An 18,397-nucleotide genomic window follows, 5' to 3' on the forward strand; every position below is an offset into this window, starting at 1 on the left:
TAGTAAAATATCCCAAGGCGCGAAACAAGAGCATTATAAAAACAAAATTTGACACCGAGCCACATAAGGGGCTAGAATTTGCACTGGTTCACCGCCCAATTTCTCGGCCGTATTGGCTGTTTTGGGTGAGAACCGGGTCGGCGAAAAATTCCTCAGCCGGCGGTTTCGAAGTACCGCTGGGGAGCAACGTCCACAATGTCCCTGGCGCAATCTTTGACTGAGTGGGGACCCGTAGGTAAGTATATAAAAAAAAATTTAAACCATCTTCGAGAATCAGCTGGGAGGTAGGTAAATAGGTCTGCAAGAAAAAAGTGATTGTTTTTTTTACTATTTATTTTGAAAATCTGTTGGGGTGATTTAATTTAAAAGTGTCTTGGAATGTTTTTTGGATTTTTTAGTTAGGTTTTTAAAAAAATGTATTTTATTCTTTTTTTGGTGTTAGGCCCAACCCGCAGCCTCAGTGTAAATTTTTATAGATTGTTAAAATTTTTTGCCCATTTTCTTTAGGCACCGCCCAATCTTGCCGAAATTGCACTTTTCCACCCAGATTGGGGGGCAAGGCCCATATTTTTCGCTGGGCGGATTTAAAAATTTTTTTTCGGGAAGTTTTCACTGGCGATAATCTTCCCAGCCATAGCAGGATTTTGGGTGGCAATCGGGCACTGGCGGGTTTGGGGAAATTCTAACCCAAGGAAATCTTAGGACAGGTGACCAAAAGCTTGGTCAAACAGGTAGGTTTTAAGGAGCATCTTGAAGGAGGAATGAGAGGGAGAGAGATGGAGAGATTTAGGGAGGGAATTCCAGAGCTTAAGGCCTTGGCAGCTGAAGTCACAGCTGTCATTGCTGGAGCAATGATAACCGGGTATGCGCAAGAGGCCAGAATTAGAGGTGTGCAGATATCTGAGATGGTTGTGGGGCTGGAGGAAATAATTTGGAGAAATTACAATGAAACCTTTGTAATTTGGTAGCATTGCTAACTGAGACCTTCCAGAAAGTAATTTTGTGAATGGATTTACAGTAAATATATGTGAAGACACAACATTCTTGAATAGAAGTGACATTTTTGGAACAGAGATTGGGAAGAGAGTCTGAATCCGTTATGCACTTTGTAATTTTTTTATTTTCTGCAGTGTATTTAATTAAAATTAATTTTTTTTTGTTCTGCAGAGGAAGTACAGACAGCATCCTGACACCTTGAAGTTTACAAGTGTGATTGACTCTGCAGATATCATCCATGCTAAGACAAGCTACCTGCAATGCAGCGATGTATGTTAAGGGAAAGCTTTGAAGTATCCTTTCATGTGGCAATAATGTATTAGTGCTATATCCCAATTTCCTCTTCAGATCTGCAATAGCATTTCTACACCAAAATAAGTAAATATAGCTTGATGGAAGTGCATTAATAAGAACATAAGAACATAAGAAATAGGAGCAGGAGTAGGCCATTTGACCCCTCGAGCTTGCTCCACCATTTAATAAGATCATGGCTGATCTGATCATGGACTCAGCTCCACTTCCCTGCCCGCTCCCCATTACCCTTTATTCCCTTATCGCTCAAAAATCTGTCTATCTCCGCCTTAAATATATTCAATGACCCAGCCTTCACAACTCTCTGGCAGAGAATTCCACAGATTTACAACCCTCAGAGAAGAAATTCCTCCTCATCTCAGCTTTAAATGGGTGGCCCCTTATTCTAAGACTATGCCCCCTAGTTTCAGTTTCCCCTAGGAGTGGAAATATCCTCTCTACCTCCACCTTGTCAAGCCCCCTCATTAACTTATATGTTTTTAATTCAGAGAACATGCCATCCTCCTCCTCTTCCTTTGACTGTAGTATTGAAAACAGATATAAATCTATTGTAAAACTGGCATATTCACTGATTTAACCTGTAGTAGTGAGGGAGCGGGTCTGAGGCAGAGCAAGCATGTATTGTCAAATTCGATGCTGCCAGTGGCCTAGCAATAAGTATTCCTTCAATGCTCCTATTCTCAAGCAGTTATATGAAAAATTACAAACCAACTAAGCAAAAAACTCTCTCTCCCGTGGCACAAGTCTGGACTGTGAGTCGTGCCATGTAGTACGGTGGTAATGAGTCTGAAGCAGTGATCAGATCTGCAAGTTAATCTTAGATTGGAGGTGCATTGCATTATACTCTAGCTCTTCTTAATTGGTACTGATGGAATTTGGTCCTGTTAGTTTACATCTAGCCTATAGCTTCCCAAAGTTTTATTCTGCTGATTCAGTGTACCTTGGTATTGTGCATGTTAAGTTAGGATCAAACTGGTCAAGTTTGTTGGTGTGGATAGCAGTGGCTACTTGTAATAGTTAAATGGTTGCTGGAGGGAATTAGCTATTGCTGTAACTAGTCATTAGTTAACGTGCAATATAGACTTAATCATCTTAATGGAATAAGTCATATGGATCCTCTAGGTAATAGACTAATTATTGATGACTTCTTGTTGCTCTTCAGGAAGCTTGAGAAACCTTTATTGCATGTAGGATTCCACCCCTGTCAGTTCTACTTAAATAAAGTGTTGGCCAACCAGCTGAAAAATACATCAAAACAGCCCTAAAAACCTAGATCTTGACTACAAGTAGCTGCCATTCACTAGGTAATTTAGTTATTAGTTATGACCAGTTCTAATGGTTGCCATGCTGAGTATTGGTTCTGTTGTATCCAGAGCTCTATTAGCCCCTTAGCCAGTTCCTTGCACTTTAGGCAAAAGAACAGTCCAATTGTATCACGCTTCTGCATTTCCCAGGTTTATTTGTCTAGTTGAAATAACATAAAATTTGTATATTTTGTGAGCTACAAAATTATTCTGTACTTGGTGTTAATGTGAGTTAACAATGAGTCTACTCCAGATTAGGACAAATGGATCCAAATATTTACTATTAACCTCCAGGAATAGTGGATATTTGCAACAATTATGCAACATTATAATAAACAATGTTGTTGTACGTTTTGAGTTGTGGCCACTGCATTTATTCTGCCAAGTGTCGATATAATGGTATCTTCTGACTCACATTTAGTGCTGAGCTGCCTAGATATAATCAGTAGAAAGTAAGACCATTGAATCTTCAGTTACTGGTATCTTACATCGGTTAAGAAAAGCAACAAAAGCTGCTGTAATTTTACAGTATGTACGTTGAAATCTTGTAGGTGAATTTATTTAATAAGTATTTGGTACAAATCTGTTTGCTTTGATTTTTCTTACTCAACAACGTGTCAATGGCAACTGCATTTTCTATTGAGAGAATACCGAAAAGAACACTGAGATTAAAATGAGATCTATTGTGCATTCCTTTGCAGAGGTTGTACAGATCTAGATATGCACAGTCTATGCATAGATGTACAATACCACCCGACCATCCTGATTTCAAGCGAGCAAGAATCAATGCCTACAACATCAGCGATGTAAGTTGTCAGACTGTTGACTGCTCATGGTCATTTAGTTTGATCTAATTAGTACTTTTCGTCTGCCAGAGGATTGCACGGTCTATTTATGATTGCATTACATATTAGGTAAAAGTTTGTAGTCCACTTATATCTGAACTCCATTGTCTGTGTCAACACCTGTACTTGGAGTGAGCCTGTGGCTTGGTGGTAGTCTTTCTGCCTCAGTCAGATGGTGCAGGGTTTGAATTCCTCTCCAAACAGTCCTGGTGAGTGGAGACTGAAGCTCTGGCCCTGAATAGTGGGTTGACATCCAGTGGGATAGTTGTGACTGGTGGGAGTGGGTGCACTCTCCTGCCCCCATTGTATGGGTTGTGGGGGCCCATTAAACCTTCCTGCCGTATGGGACGAACCACCCATCAGCTTGTATAAGGTGGCTACGGGCATGGAAGGAGCACTCGGATTTTGGCCTGTCAGGTTGTTAATCAGTCTGCCAATCCTTCCACTACTTCACACTAGTCTCCCAGGGAAGAATGTGAAGATATGAGAGCAACAATACCTGTACAAGTACGCAGAAGGGCTGCATTAGAAAATAGAACAGCTGTCTTGATGATTGAAGAGCTGGTATTCATTTAACTCTAGCCATACAGATATTGTCGAGCGCCAGCACAGCAAGCAGCTTCTGTATGAGATGCATACCACTGTCAACTTTTCTGTACCATTTAATTTAGGCAGCGATCAGTTTTTTAACATGTACTTGAGGTGATTTGAGATTGTAGTAGACAGTGAATTTTGCATTTTACTTTCAGCTATTGATGTTTAATGTTAGTCTGATGGATTCCTGATTTCAGCTCAAATGCTGTGAGAAGGCATCAAGAGGAGGCCAGTTGCTTCCTCACAAGGACGTAGGGACAGTCAGACCAAGGCCACCCTTGTGCATAGAAACATAGAAATTTACAGCGCAGAAGGAGGCCATTTCGGCCCATTGTGTCCGCGCTGGCCGACAAAGAGCCACACGGCCCTCGGTCAGCAGCCCTGAAGGTTACATATAAACCTATGAACAATGAACAATGGTGGAAAGGTAAAGAGCACCCAGCCCAACCTGTCCTCCCCACACAGCTGCCACATCCCTTATACTCAGTCTAGGTGTTGGTGGAGAACTGGGAATGGTAGCTCCAATGTGGTGAGGAGGATTAGAGGCGAGATGAATCCCCTTGGGGAAAATAAACCGTGTCATTTTTATTATTACAGAAAGCATACAAGACATCTTGGGAACAGACAAGAGCACTGGGTTATGACCTTAGACTGGATGCTATTCCCTTCCAGACGGCCAAAGCTTCAAGGGAAATAGCCAGTGATGTAAGAGCCAGTGTTTTCCTTCGAAATGTAAAGTCTCTCTCTCAAAAGATTTTCGGCTCACTTTACATGTACTGTAACTACATCACATCATAAACGGCAACCTGGGTTTTACTTGAGGGAAGATATAGAAGATTAAACATAAAAAAAAATAGGTGCAGGAGTAAGCCATTTGGCCCTTTGAGCCTGCACCACCATTCAATAAGATCATGGCTTATAAAGGATTTTTATTGATTGGACCTCATACAATCTAATCAGCATCAATTCATAACAAAGTCTGTTGCATTTCTAAGATTATGTAAAGCATGCTACAGCAGAACCAATAGGAACTTGAGGTTATCCAAAACTCTGCAGCCTAAGTCACCACCAAGTCCCGTTCAGCCATCACCCCATGTGCTCACTGGGTCCCACTTAAACATCTCCTCGATTTTAAAGTTCTCATCCTTGTTTTCAAATCCCTCCATGGCCTCGCTCTTTCCTATCTCTGTAATCTCCTCCAGCCCTACAACCCTTTGAGAAATCCGCTCCTCCATTTCTGGCCTCTTGTGCATCCCCCATTTTAATTGCTCCGCCATTGGTGGCCGTGCTTCAGTCCTAAGCTATGGCATTCCCTCCCTAAACCTCTCCGCTTTTCGACCTCTCATTCGTCCTTTAAGACGCTCCTTAAAACCGACCTCATCTGCCCTAATATCTCCTTATGTGGCTCGTTGTCAAATTTTGTTTGATAATGCTCCTGTGAAGCACCCTGGGATGATTTACTATATTAGATGCGCTATATAAATACAAGTTGTTGTTGTGGTTGCTGATTTTACAATGCAATGTGTTGTGTTAATCCGGCCGAATAAATTCGATTTCTGAGCTTTTCTTTTCACCAAGTAAGATACAAAAAACACAAAAGCTATTTGTCTTTGAACGTTACAAGCAGGACAGTTAGGGGCCGAATTTGCCCACTGCTGGAAATGCGGCGCACCTACCCTGTTTCAGCTGTTTTTGCTGGCGTAGTGGATGCAGTGGCTTCAAGCGAAATTCAGCTCTTTGGCGTTTTTTTCCAGCGGCCCGGAAGTCGGTCAAATTGGGGGCGGAATTGCGGCAGTGAGCGGAAGTTCGCACACTAGAGGGACGGACGTTAGGGGCGGAGGGACTGTCCCCCGTTGTCACTCATCAGCGTAGCACTGATGATGTAATCACACTGGCATGTCACCATGTCTCTCCCTTCTTTAAGTTAGGTCCACTGGGCCACCAGGGAGGGTTTCGGCTGGGCCAGCAGCCCAGCACCCAAGAGGGGTTTCCAAGCTGCCTGTTAGCGGCCCGGCCGAACCCAGGAGCATAATTGTCAGCCAGACCTGGCAGTCGGCACATCGGTGGTGCGCGCTCTGATGACGCACTTCGGACGGATCGGCGGCATTGGAGCGGTAGTGGGGGGAGCGGGTCACCGCCGGGATACCGCAGGAGCAGGATTTTCAAAATGGCGGCCATTCCACTCTGCAACGTAGCTGTCGATTTCCAGTGGTAACAGGCCTAAAAGGGAGGGGCAATTTCAGTCCCTTAATATCACACCAAGGGACATATATAGACGTTAATGACAGCTCAGTTTCGTGATTTGTAAAATGGTGGATGTACTGCTCATTGATAATACAATTTTGACATATTGGTTTCATAATGTTAGTTGCTCGTAAATATGTTCAAATTAAAAAGCTTTCCTTACCTCATAGTACAAATACAAGCAAGCATTTGCGAGAGAGAAGGGCCAGCAGATTGGCGTCCGCAATGTTGACGATGATACGAAAATGAAACACTTCCTAGCTGCCAGCCGACTGCAGAGTGCCAAGGAATACAGGAAACAATTTGAAGAGGGAAAATCCAAGTACAAATTGCACATGGACCAACCTGGTTTTGTACAAGCGAAAAAGAGCCAGGAGCAAGCCAGTAACATTAACTACAGGCAGCACTTACATCAGTGGACCTGTGACTCTGAGCAGCTAAATGTGAAGCATGCCAAAGAAGCTTACAAACTGCAAAGTGATGTAAGTACCAGGGCATCATTTTTTTAATCAATCATGCATTTAAATTTGAACAGACAATGTGAACTTTATCAAAGACAGGTAGGAAATGGGTTAGTGTACACATAAGAGATGAAGTATGGGTCTGATAAATGCGTATAGTCACATTGTAAACATGTTATTTTTAAATATATTTACCATGACATTGCACATAGTAACTAGAGCAATTCTTCTTGCATGTCTTGCTCCTAAACTTAGCTAGGCCATCTGAGGATGGCTAGATAATGGCACTTTCCCACACTGAGCAATAAAAGAATTGGCATGAGCCAAACCAGGCTGCTGTCATGCAAAGGGCAGCATTTGCAGAGTCCTGGTAACAGGGTCATATCCCTGCTTTCTCTTTCAGAGAATGGTAAGTGACCCAGGGGAATGTAAAAGAACATAAGAAATAGGAGCAGGGGTAGGCCATTTGGCCCCTTGAGCCTGCTCAGCCTTTCAATAAGATCATGGCTGATCTGATCATGGACTCAGCTCCACTTCCCCGCCTGCTCCCCATAACCCTTTAATCCCTTATCGCTCAAAAATCTGTCTATCTCCGCTTTAAATATATTCATTGACCCAGTCTCCACAGCTCTCTGGGGCAGAGAATTCCACAGATTTACGACCCTCTGAGAGAAGAAATTCCTCCTCATCTGAGTTTTAAATGGGCGGCCCCTTATTCTGAGACTATGTTCCCTAGTTATAGTTTCCCCTATGAGTGGAAATATCCTCTCTGCATCCACCTTGTCGAGCCCCCTCATTATCTTATATGTTTCAATAAGATCACCTCTCATTCTTCTGAACTCCAATGAGTATAGGCACAACCTACTCAACCTATCCTCATAAGTCAACCCCCTCATCTCTGGAATCAACCTAGTGAACTTTCTCTGAACTGCCTCCAATGTAAGTATATCCTTCCTTAAATACAGAGACCAAAACTGTATGCAGTACTCCAGGTGTGGCCTCACCAATACCCTGTACAGTTGGAACAGGACTTCTCTGCTTTTATACTCTATTCCCCCTTGCAATAAAGGCCAACATTCCATTTGCCTTCCTGATTACTTGCTGTATCTGTGTACTAACCTTTTGTGTTTCATGCACAAGGACCCCCAGGTCCCTCTTACTGCAGCACTTTGCTGGGACATAACTCTAAAATGTGATTGAATATACGAATAAAGGAATTTGCAAACTCATTATGAAAACAATAAGGGTTCGAAATTCGGTTGTGGACGCCGCCCATTACCGCATGAGGGAGGCAGAAAACGGGCGGCAAAGGCGGTTTGACAGTAAGCGGTGTCCATGCCCTAGATGATATTCAGTGGGCTGTTTAGCAGAGGCACCGAGAGGCAACGCTGTACCGGCTAACGCCAGCCATGTGGTGACATCATTCAGCGTGCAACGCCTCCTTGGCGCCTCTATCACGATATTTAATTTGAACCTCGGCCTTCCTGGCAGGCATTCTTACAGCCTGGAAAAAGTGTTGAGTAAACAGCGGAACTTGGGCGGAATTGGCCAGAGAGCAAGGTAAGTTTTTTTTCTTTATTTATTTCTTCGTTTTTTTTCATTAGTTGTAACAGTGGGGAAGTTTGTGTGTGGGTTGGAGAAGTTTGAGGTTTTTTTTCTTTCTTCCCTTTTCCCGTTTTCCAGCTAGCATGGTGGCAGCCTCCCGATGCAAAATTCAGTCGGCCTCCTGAGCCCCTGCCCAAGGATGAGTGTGCAACATCACTTTTTAGCGTTGCTCTCTCATCTTTGGGTGTAAAAACTGAATTTAGCAGTTGGAACCTGCACCTAACGCCTGGCAGTAAAACCAGCAGTCAGGCGGTGACACCGCCTCAAAAACGGCAGTACCGAATTTCGACCCCTAAAGATTTCCTCGGTTGGTAAGCCTAGATTTTCCAATATAGTCCATTTTAAAATGTGTGGATTATCATTAGCACTGCAATTGGAAGATCTGGGCTGTAATATTTTGAGTCAGCTTGGAGCACAATCCTGTTTGGACTAAATATTTCGGACTTGGATAAATGGGAGCGTGGTACGCTGAAGAGATGTCAAAGGGGGAGTGGGGTGCAAGTTAGGAAGGAACCTGGATCTGATGGGTTTCTGCACCTTGCATCTTTCCCTCTAAAATGTGCTTCTGGTTGGGCGTGGGGAGGTGCATCTTCATGATTGTTGCAATGCCAATAATAACCCACACATTCTAAAGAGATAATATTTGGAAAATCTCAGCTTACATACCTAGGAAATGTTTATTATTTCATGCTGAGTTTGCAATCTCCTTTATCCGTATACTTCAATCACATTTTCCAGTTAAGTTCCCCCTCTTTTAGATTCCCCTGGGTTACGATTATTCTCTGAAAGAGAAAGCGGGGATATGCTCCAGTTACCAGGATTCTGCAATCTCAACAGGAATAATTGTAAAAAAAAGATTATATTTCTGTAGATCCTAAATGTAAATTATCTAATTGAGGGAAGAATGTTTCTGTTTTTGAAAGTGAAGCATCAATTGGAAAAAATTAATAGTGTAAGTTTATGTGGAAAGCAATATTAACACATGCACATCAATGCATAACAACATGCCACCAAGGCTGGAGTTCATTTTCCTGGTGCTGTTTTTTTTTGCTACACTAGCTCTAGTTTTGAGAAAAATAATATAAATTAGGCTTGCTTTACATAACAGTTCTGATTCAAGATAGGGAGTTCATTTAATACATTTTACTGAAACATTCCAGTTATATTCACAAATAAGAGAAAAATAAAGTAGCAATACTGGCCAATCTAACATCTCAATACTGGTGCGACACTGAGTATTTACTGAAAACATCACTGCTAAACACATTTCTCTGTCCACTGTTTCATTGCAGGCATTACCCATTTAAAATAAATGGGCATATGTCTAGTTTAAATAATGATCAGAGGAATGTCACACAAATGCATAAAATGTTTCTCCTCTGATATTGCCAACAATAGTTTTTAGGCTTGTATCTCCGTTGAATAAACAGAAAAGCACAGCATTTTATTTTGGTTTCATTTGTTGGATAGTAACTTTGCTGTTGTCTTGTCTCTAGTATGCTGTAGGTAAGCCAACTAAGTCTTCAGTACCTGCTCATTCACTGCTTACTGTTCCTTAGGTTGCATACAAATCTGACCTGAACTGGATTCGTGGCATTGGCTGGACACCGCCAGGTTACCATAAAGTGGAAATGGTTAAGCGTGCTGCTGATATGGCATATGCACAAGGGCTGGACCCCCAGGATGCAGCCATTCAGTTTGAACAATTCATGGTAAGTAGTTTAGCCAGTATCTGCAATATACATTACATGGACTAATCCCAACATGGGAGCATGTGACTTTAATTATTATATAATATAAGTTAGTAAATAATTGTTGACTGCAATGCATGTATCATAATATGCAACTGAACTGGTATAATCATAATCCTCACCCACAGTCAGCAAATTTAATGACATCGCCACAACCACTATCCCGTTGTGACATTGGCCAGAAGTTTTCATGGAGCTGCTCGTACTCTGGCCCAGTAACTCCCCTTGACATGCATTGGAAACCCCATTTATGGTGAAGAGAAGCAGGAGCAACTCTATGCAAATTCCCAGCCATAATTATTCCCAATGATAGACTTGTTCAAATTTTCAGGCACATAAACCTTTGATGAACACAGCATGATTATGATAACCTCTTTTTGTTTGATGTATTTAGCAAACAGCAGTTCCCTTGCTTTGATGAAACAATTTAAACTGCAATCTCTGCATCAATAAGCATTGGAGCATTATAGCCACGTAACACATTGATAGTGTATAAGTGAACCAGATAATATATTTTCTTCTATTTTTAAACGGTATGTTCTCTGAGTAACATTGGGTGTGAAAAGAAGTGAGTTCACCAAAAATAATGCTTTACTATGACAGCCACATTCAAAATGCAAGCATCAGGGACTGTAGACATTTTAGGCAAGAATATCATACATATATGAAGCACGTGATATCAAATGAATGTCTTAATTAATGCCAGATTTAGATTAAACTGCATTTAGGATTTTGGACTTTTATCGACCTGGATCCATTCCTGCAAAAATCTATTCATCTATGTAATGAAATTTAAAACCTGGAACTTTGGGGATCATTTTCTGGAGTCACCCTCCTACTGGGTAGTTTGTCTACATAGAATGCACACCAGAAACTCAGTGCACATTGTGCATTATTGTCAGGCCCTTTAAATGAATGGTCAGAAAATAATGTGCAGTGTGCACCCAGATCTCTGATATGTGCTCTGGCGGATTAGGCTCCCCATGGGAGCACCAAGTTAAATAATTACCCCTTAAAGTACAGGAAATCATTTGTAGATCTGTGCACTCGGAACAATGTGAAGGGGTCTAATCAAATTATTGTGAAGGGCGAATTAAAGTATTCTAAATCTCCAAAGTTTTAATGCTTGAAGCTATTTCTCATGCTTTCTTGATGGTTGCACTAGAAAATGATTGATGTCTTATAGAATATGACTGCAAAGTATTAGCACAGAATTATTATGCATGAAGCTAAAAGCTCAAGTTCCCCCCTTTTTATTATCAGCGAGCTCAGGCAAACAGAAGTACAGAAGAATCTCAGCGGACAGATGTGATGCCAGATGCGACTGAGATGCTTCAAGTAAAAAAGCACAAGATGAAACTCACTAAAAAATAAAATGCTAACACTGCTAATTGCTGTTCTACTTGTTAAATGGCACATTTTTCCCAGATTATATATAAGCTACATTTACATTTTGTTTTAGTTTTTAGTCAAAATCAGCATACATAATTAATGCACCTTCTGTAATGCAAGATACCTTAATTCATTTTCTATTCACTCATATGTATTAAGCAGTTTAAATTGTCATTTTTTTTGTCCAAGTGAAAAAGTATGCGTTGAAAAGTATTGAAGTGTTACATTTTCTGTGTGTCTTTGTGGTATACAAACTATATTACCCGTTACTGTAGACTAACCACCAGTCTACAGTATTGAATTGGCTCACTTTTGCATGGGGCCAGATTCTGTTCAGTAAATAGCCCCAAAAAATGATGGAGGGGATTTTTTACTTGAGCCCCAAATGGTCGTTATAGCGGAGGTGTGCTTGCTGTCAGGCAGGTAGCCCAAACTGTTTTCGGGTTTGGACTTCATATTTTTGCGACATGCTGAATGGTGCTAAATGTGTGCCAAATGAGTGCTGAATGGTGCTAAATGTGTGCTAAATGAGTGCTGAATGGTGCTAAATGGGTGCTCTGCTACCGTACAGCAGTATCCTGAAGTGAAAAAGCAGTTGGTGGGTAGGGTGTGTTGGGAGGAGGGCCGGGGTGGGAAAAGGGAGAGGTGGTGGACAGCAATAAGCTGGAAGATTTTTATAGGGCTTGGAGAAGTATTCCTGCTTAAGATAAAAATCAAAAACCTCACCTTATTTGCAGAGGCCTTAAAGGGCCATAGATTAACCTCGCGACGCCTGGAGAAAGTGGGAAAATGTTGGAGTCCATTATTAAAGAAGCAGTAGCAGAACATTTGGAAAAGCAAAATTCAGTCAGGCAGAGTCAGCATGGATTTATGAAGGGGAAGTCATGTTTGACAAATTTGATGGAGTTCTTTGAGGATGTAATGAACAGGGTGGTTAAAGGGGAACCAGTGGATGTGGTGTATTTGGACTTCCAGAAGGCATTTGACAAGGTGCCACATAAAAGGTTACTGCACAAGATAAAAGTTCACGGGGTTGGGGGTAATATATTAGCATGGATAGAGGATTGGCTAACTAACAGAAAACAGAGAGATGGGATAAATGGTTCATTTTCTGGTTGGCAATCAGTAACTAGTGGGGTGTCGCAGGGATCAGTGCTGGGACCCCAACTATTTACAATCTATATTAACGACTTGGAAGAAGGGACTGAGTATAACGTAGCCAAGTTTGCTGACGATACAAAGATGGGAGGAAAAGCAATGTGTGAGGAGGACACAAAAAATCTGCAAAAGGACATAGACAGGCTAAGTGAGTGGGCAAAAATTTGGCAGATGGAGTATAATGTTGGAAAGTGTGAGGTCATGCATTTTGGCAGAAAAAAATCAAAGAGCAAGTCATTATTTAAATGGAGAAAAATTGCAAAGTGCTGCAGTACAGCGGGACCTGGGGGTACTTGTGCATGAAACACAAAAGGATAGTATGCAGGTACAGCAAGTGATCAGGAAGGCCAATGGTATCTTGGTCTTTATTGCAAAGGGGATGGAGTATAAAAGCAGGGAAGTCTTGCTATAGCTATACAAGGTATTGGTGAGGCCACACCTGGAATACTGCATGCAGTTTTGGTTTCCATATTTACAAAAGGATATACTTGCTTTGGAGGCAGTTCAAAGAAGGTTCACTAGGTTGATTCCGGGGATGAAGGGATTGACTTATGAGAAAAGGTTGAATAGATTGGGCCTCTACTCATTGGAATTCAGAAGAATGAGAGGTGATCTTATTGAAACGTATAAGATTATGAGGGGGCTTGACAAGGTGGATGCAGAGAGGATGTTTCCACCGAGGGGGGAGACTAGAACTAGAGGGCATGATCTTAGAATAAGGGGCCGCCTATTTAAAACAGAGATGAGGAGTAATTTCTTCTTTCAGAGGGTTGTAAATCAGTGGAATTCGCTGCCTCAGAGAGCTGTGGAAGCTGGGACATTGAATAAATTTGACAGAAATAGACAGTTTCTTAAACGATAAGGGTTAAGGGGTTATGGGGAGTGGGCGGGGAAGTGGAGCTGAGTCCATGATCAGATCAGCCATGATCTTATTGAATGGCAGAGCAGGCTCGAGGGGCCGTATGGCCTACTCCTGTTCCTACTTCTTATCTTCTTATGTTCTGTCTATGCTCCATCCATTTCTGCATGAATATTGCAATCGGGATCCTACAACACGCATAGGACCCCAAAATTTCATATTTAAACAGCCTCCTGCCTACTTTGGGCGGGCATGCCCGGAGTCCAATGATTTAGGCAGGCAAATAGGTGCACAACGGCCTCACCAGATTTCACCTCAGCTGGTCACCCATTTTTCAGGTGCGAAACGAGTAGCCGGCAGTTAAAGATCTCTCTTGCTATGTCTTCTTAAAATGAGTTCACCATCGGGTGCTCCTACTGAGTAATTCAACATACTTCACCTTTCCCTCTTCTCTCTCAAATGCCTATTTTCTGTCCAGAAGTCTCTGTGTGCCATATTCCATTTCCAGAGGATGAACTGGAGACCTGTTTCTCCAACAGCCACAGGGAGGTGTGTGAGAGTGGCTCAGGTTAATTCTCCATCTGATTTTTTTTTTTCTTTTTTCTCTCTTACTGTGGGTTATGGATCACCCTCTGCTCGGCATTTATCCGTGACAACATTTTGAGACTGAAATGCCAGCGTCCCCTTGTCCTCCCAGTCTGTGACACAATATGTAGGTAGATCAGTGTGCTGTCCTGTCTTGCCACCCTATACCGTGCCTCACGCAATTGCGGCAACTGTTTCTTACTCTGGCTACTGATAAGCTGGCAGACCACTGCATTACATTCTGGTTTCCAAGTCCTACTTTTGACAAGATGCACCAGTTTCACTCGCATTGGCGATTCATAAAATCGGCACAATTGTTTTCAAGATCTGATGGTGTAACTGATTGTCTAACTTGGGCATTTTATAAGTTATATGTCGAGAGATGTGCATATTTTCCCGAGCCTGGCAAAATAAAATGAATCTACATCAGTGCTCAGTCTAAGTTGCTGTCAGATCGTCTTTTCATTTGCATCTGATTTCATTTTTAAGACAGGCCATTTGTATTATAATCAGATATGGCCAATTTAACTAGGCTGGTGGTGCCGTGGATGAGTGCTCTATGTTCCTGAAGGTTGATTCTGGTCTGTGGCAGGGACAGTGAGCAATGGTAATCTCCTTCCCCCAGGAAAGGAGAGGAAATCAGATGGGTCAGCCAACCTAGCTCACATTACATCAGTGACTATACTTCAAGATTATTTAATTGCCTGTAAAGCGCTTTGAGACGTCTGGTGGTTGTGAAAGACGCTATATAAATGTAAGTCTTTTAGCTCGTCATGTTAATTTCCTAGGAACTGGTTCAAGTAGCATAAGAGGAATTTTGGCAGTGGGGGCGAGAGTGGCATGGATCCTGCTATTCCTCTCGGTTATAAAATAGTACGTGGTATAGGCGTGACCGAGAGAGGCAGACACAAACAACTAAAATATATGATAAACTAAAAGGAGAATTGACCAATCACTGATAATATAGTACAGATAAAGATTATTACATGAAATGGTCGTTACGTTATGAAACCACTATCAAAGCCACAATTTCACATAGTTAATTGTATTCAATAACATTTAAAATCAGTCTTCTTGTAATTAACATTTATTTTTCTGGAGTTGCTGCTTCCAGTTCCGTTCATGTAGCTAATCTCCTAATTGTTTTCGACCATCGGAAAATTCAAACATCATGAAGCTATTAACTGTGGCATCAAAATTTTAGGCAACTTAAAAAATAACATTCTTTTAAACAATAAAGATTTACATTTTAAAATTCTATAATATAATGAAAATTGGAGCTAACAAAGGGGGGGCCTGGATTTTCCTCCAATATCCTATCTCAAATTGTACCGGAGAGGCAACCTTATCCCAACCTCAATTCCCCCCCCCTCCCCCTCCGCCAATCCCCCTTCCTTGCTTTCCATATGTAAATAATGGTGAGGAGGTAGGACCTGGCAAGTTGACCTATTTCCTTGCCTTTGGCTACTGATTCTGTGGACTCCAGGACAGAGAAGATGGTCACCCCTGGGGCAGCAGTGGAAGGAAGGCAAGCTCCACTCTCAGAGGGTGAGGGTACATAGGCCCTTTTCCATCTTTTCAGGCTCCAACCATGCACCGGATGAAGGCTGTGGCACAGTCCAAGGCCTAAGCCAGAAATTCTAGGCTGGTCTTTGGGGCTGTTCTGTGTAAATGGTACCCTTGCCTTCTGGTGCAGCATTTTTCTCCCTCCCAGCAATAGCAGGGCCCTCTTGGCCAAGGAGATTGTTAGAGTATAATATAGAGGCGAGCTTCAAGTCATTGACTCTGATCCAGGGAAAGAGGATTCTAGGAGTAAAGTTTTCACTTACGATTTGAAATGCACTACCTGAAAGGGTGATGGAAGCAGTTCCAATAGTAACTTTCAAAAGGGAATTGGATATATACTTGAAAAGAAGAAATTTATGGGGTTATGGGGAAGAGTGGGACGAATTGGATAGCTCTTTCAAACAACTGGCACAGACACGATGGACAGAATGGTCTCCTTCTGTGCTGTATGATTCTTACAGATTGTATTATAGGAAAGTGATATATGATAAAATTGAGACACCACACACAGCAATATGAAGGCAGCAGGAAGCCTCATGTTACAGTTGCTGAGCTCAAGCTGCGGGGTAGCCAACTCTCGATCTCTTCCTAACTCCCATGACAATCGTTCGCAATTATATTTTCCGCAAAGCCATTGCGTCATAATTCCTCCATGACCCTTACTGGTTTACATTAGGTCCCATTAGTGCAACATTTCAAAGACTCACGGTCTGATGGTACCATGGGTTGGAAGACTCCATAGCACGATCTCAGGACATAACAGAAACTGTCTTGTCTACTCACATGTACAGAAAAGAGTAAACATACAGGCCTAGAAATCCAATAACGTGAGAAAATGGGCGGTGCCACCGCGGGGCGAGATTAACACATGCCCGTAGAAATAGCGCAGGCTATATCGTTATTTTGGTGCTGCCTGCTGATTTAAATGACTAGAGCGCAGAACCTTCTGTGCAATGTGCTGTTCCAAGTGATACGCTCAGCAGGAAGTCCAATGTAACATGACCGTAGCGTCCCTCGATCGAGGCAGCGTTGTCTTAAAGCTAGCCTGTCATTTTAGAAAGCGGTCTCAAGCCCTTGAAGGGGAACTGCCTTCTAAAATGAAAAAATACAAATCATTTAAATGTAGGCAGTCTTTAGTCCTTAGAGCTCAACTGCCTTCTAAAAAAATTAAAAACATTAAAAAATTCCAAAATGGTAGTCTTCAGCTCTTAAAGCTGAACTGCCTTCTGCACGTTAAAAAAAATGGTAAAAAGACTTTGCGTGCAGCACTCCAGCTTTACACTGGAAGAGAGGTCCTCTACCCACAGGGGGCCAGAAGGCCCTCCAGAAAGAAGGATGTGGGACCAGATCATCGAAGCCGTCACTGCCAGCATCGTTGCCCCCAGGACCTGTCTGCAGTACCCAAAGAAATTTCATGACCTCAGACCTAAGGTCAAGGTTAGTGAGTGCATCTTCAAAGGCCGTCTCCGACCAACTGCACCACTAGCCACACACACAGCTCAGTGCACGAACCCCACCCTCCATCACTCACCTATCAACAATCTGCAACAAACACAAAGCACACCTCACATTCCTTGCTTCACCTCACCCGCTTGGAGGAAACGGTGTTGGCCATTCTTGGCAGGAGCATGGCTGAGCTCTTGGCCAGTGGTGGGGCTGAAAGGGTACAAGGTGCTGATATCCTCATACTTTATCATCCTTCTCACATCCCACTTCGCCGTCATCCCTTCTGATGTACAAGTTGCACACGGCGTAAGCATGCAGTTCCTGCTTTCCTCCCCTCCCCTCACCACAATCCTACCCTTGTGCCTTCCTCATTCACACACCCAGGAAATTCAGCCTGCTCAGCCAGTGGGTGACCAAGAAAAGGGAGAGGAGAGTGAAGAAGAAACACCATCACTCGATTTCACAGTCCCAGCCATCAGCTTCTTGAGGTTATCCTGCAAGGCCATTTGCAGTGTCCCCCATTGAAAGTCAGCAGCCTATCACCAGCCATGCTGCAGGCATGGGAGGAGCCTAGTGCATAACATCAGTCGGATAGGCAAAAGCACACAGAGGTCAGTCACTAAGGGAATGCACAGGGGGGATTAGTTGATTTCTTGATGTCATTTCGATGCATATATGGGTAATGGATTGGAAAGTTTGCTTTGTGGTGGCTTTTATTTCAGCATCGTGGCCAAGAGGAGGTTGTGATGTTCAGTAACAGAGAGAAGGTAAAGTGTGGGACAAATGCTGAAAGGGGAATTGGGTTTGTGGTCACTGGTACCACAGGCGTATGATTCCATCCTGGATATCCCGGTCAGAAAGGGGCAGTCTGGGTTGCATCCTTCATTTTGCTTCCTCCTCCCTGTGGAAGCTGGGTCATTGAATATATTTAAGGCGGAGATAGACAGATTTTTGAGTGATAAGGGAATAAAGGGTTCTGGGGAACAGGCAGGGAAGTGGAGCTGAGTCCATGATCGGATCAGCCATGATCTTATTAAATGGCAGAGCAGGCTCAAGGGGCCAGGTGGCCTACTCCTGCTCCTATTACTTATGTTCTTGAGTTCCTGTGCTCTCTTCTGCTTCTTCCTCTTCTGCATCTTCCTCTTCTGCTTCTTCCTTTTCCCTCTGCGAGCAACTTGTCCCCTTTGCTGCCTCTGGTTCATCTCCAAGTGCCCCCCCAGGACTGTGAGCACGTGGTCTTCTCAGAAGACAAAATATTGCGGATGCGGGAAATCTGAAA

The 18,397-nt window shown here is 42.7% G+C and overlaps 1 protein-coding gene across 9 annotated transcripts in view; it reads left to right on the forward strand.

Moving 5' to 3' along the window:
• Positions 1-18,397, forward strand: part of nrap (nebulin-related anchoring protein) — a 220,693-nt gene that overhangs the window by 121,775 nt on the left and 80,521 nt on the right. For 8 of the 9 annotated variants that reach the window (XM_070876610.1, XM_070876615.1, XM_070876619.1 and 5 more), the window contains 6 exons: positions 1,168-1,266; positions 3,314-3,418; positions 4,649-4,756; positions 6,466-6,777; positions 9,921-10,073; positions 11,376-14,548. In XM_070876610.1, coding sequence (XP_070732711.1) covers positions 1,168-1,266; positions 3,314-3,418; positions 4,649-4,756; positions 6,466-6,777; positions 9,921-10,073; positions 11,376-11,486 — 888 coding nt within the window. In that variant the 3' untranslated portion in view covers positions 11,487-14,548. Of the gene's footprint in view, positions 1-1,167; positions 1,267-3,313; positions 3,419-4,648; positions 4,757-6,465; positions 6,778-9,920; positions 10,074-11,375; positions 14,549-18,397 lie in introns of those variants that run through there. The other variant, XM_070876611.1, reaches the window with a different exon arrangement.

The sequence above is a fragment of the Pristiophorus japonicus genome, chromosome 3 (assembly GCF_044704955.1).
Source record: "Pristiophorus japonicus isolate sPriJap1 chromosome 3, sPriJap1.hap1, whole genome shotgun sequence".
Taxonomy (NCBI): domain Eukaryota; kingdom Metazoa; phylum Chordata; class Chondrichthyes; family Pristiophoridae; genus Pristiophorus; species Pristiophorus japonicus.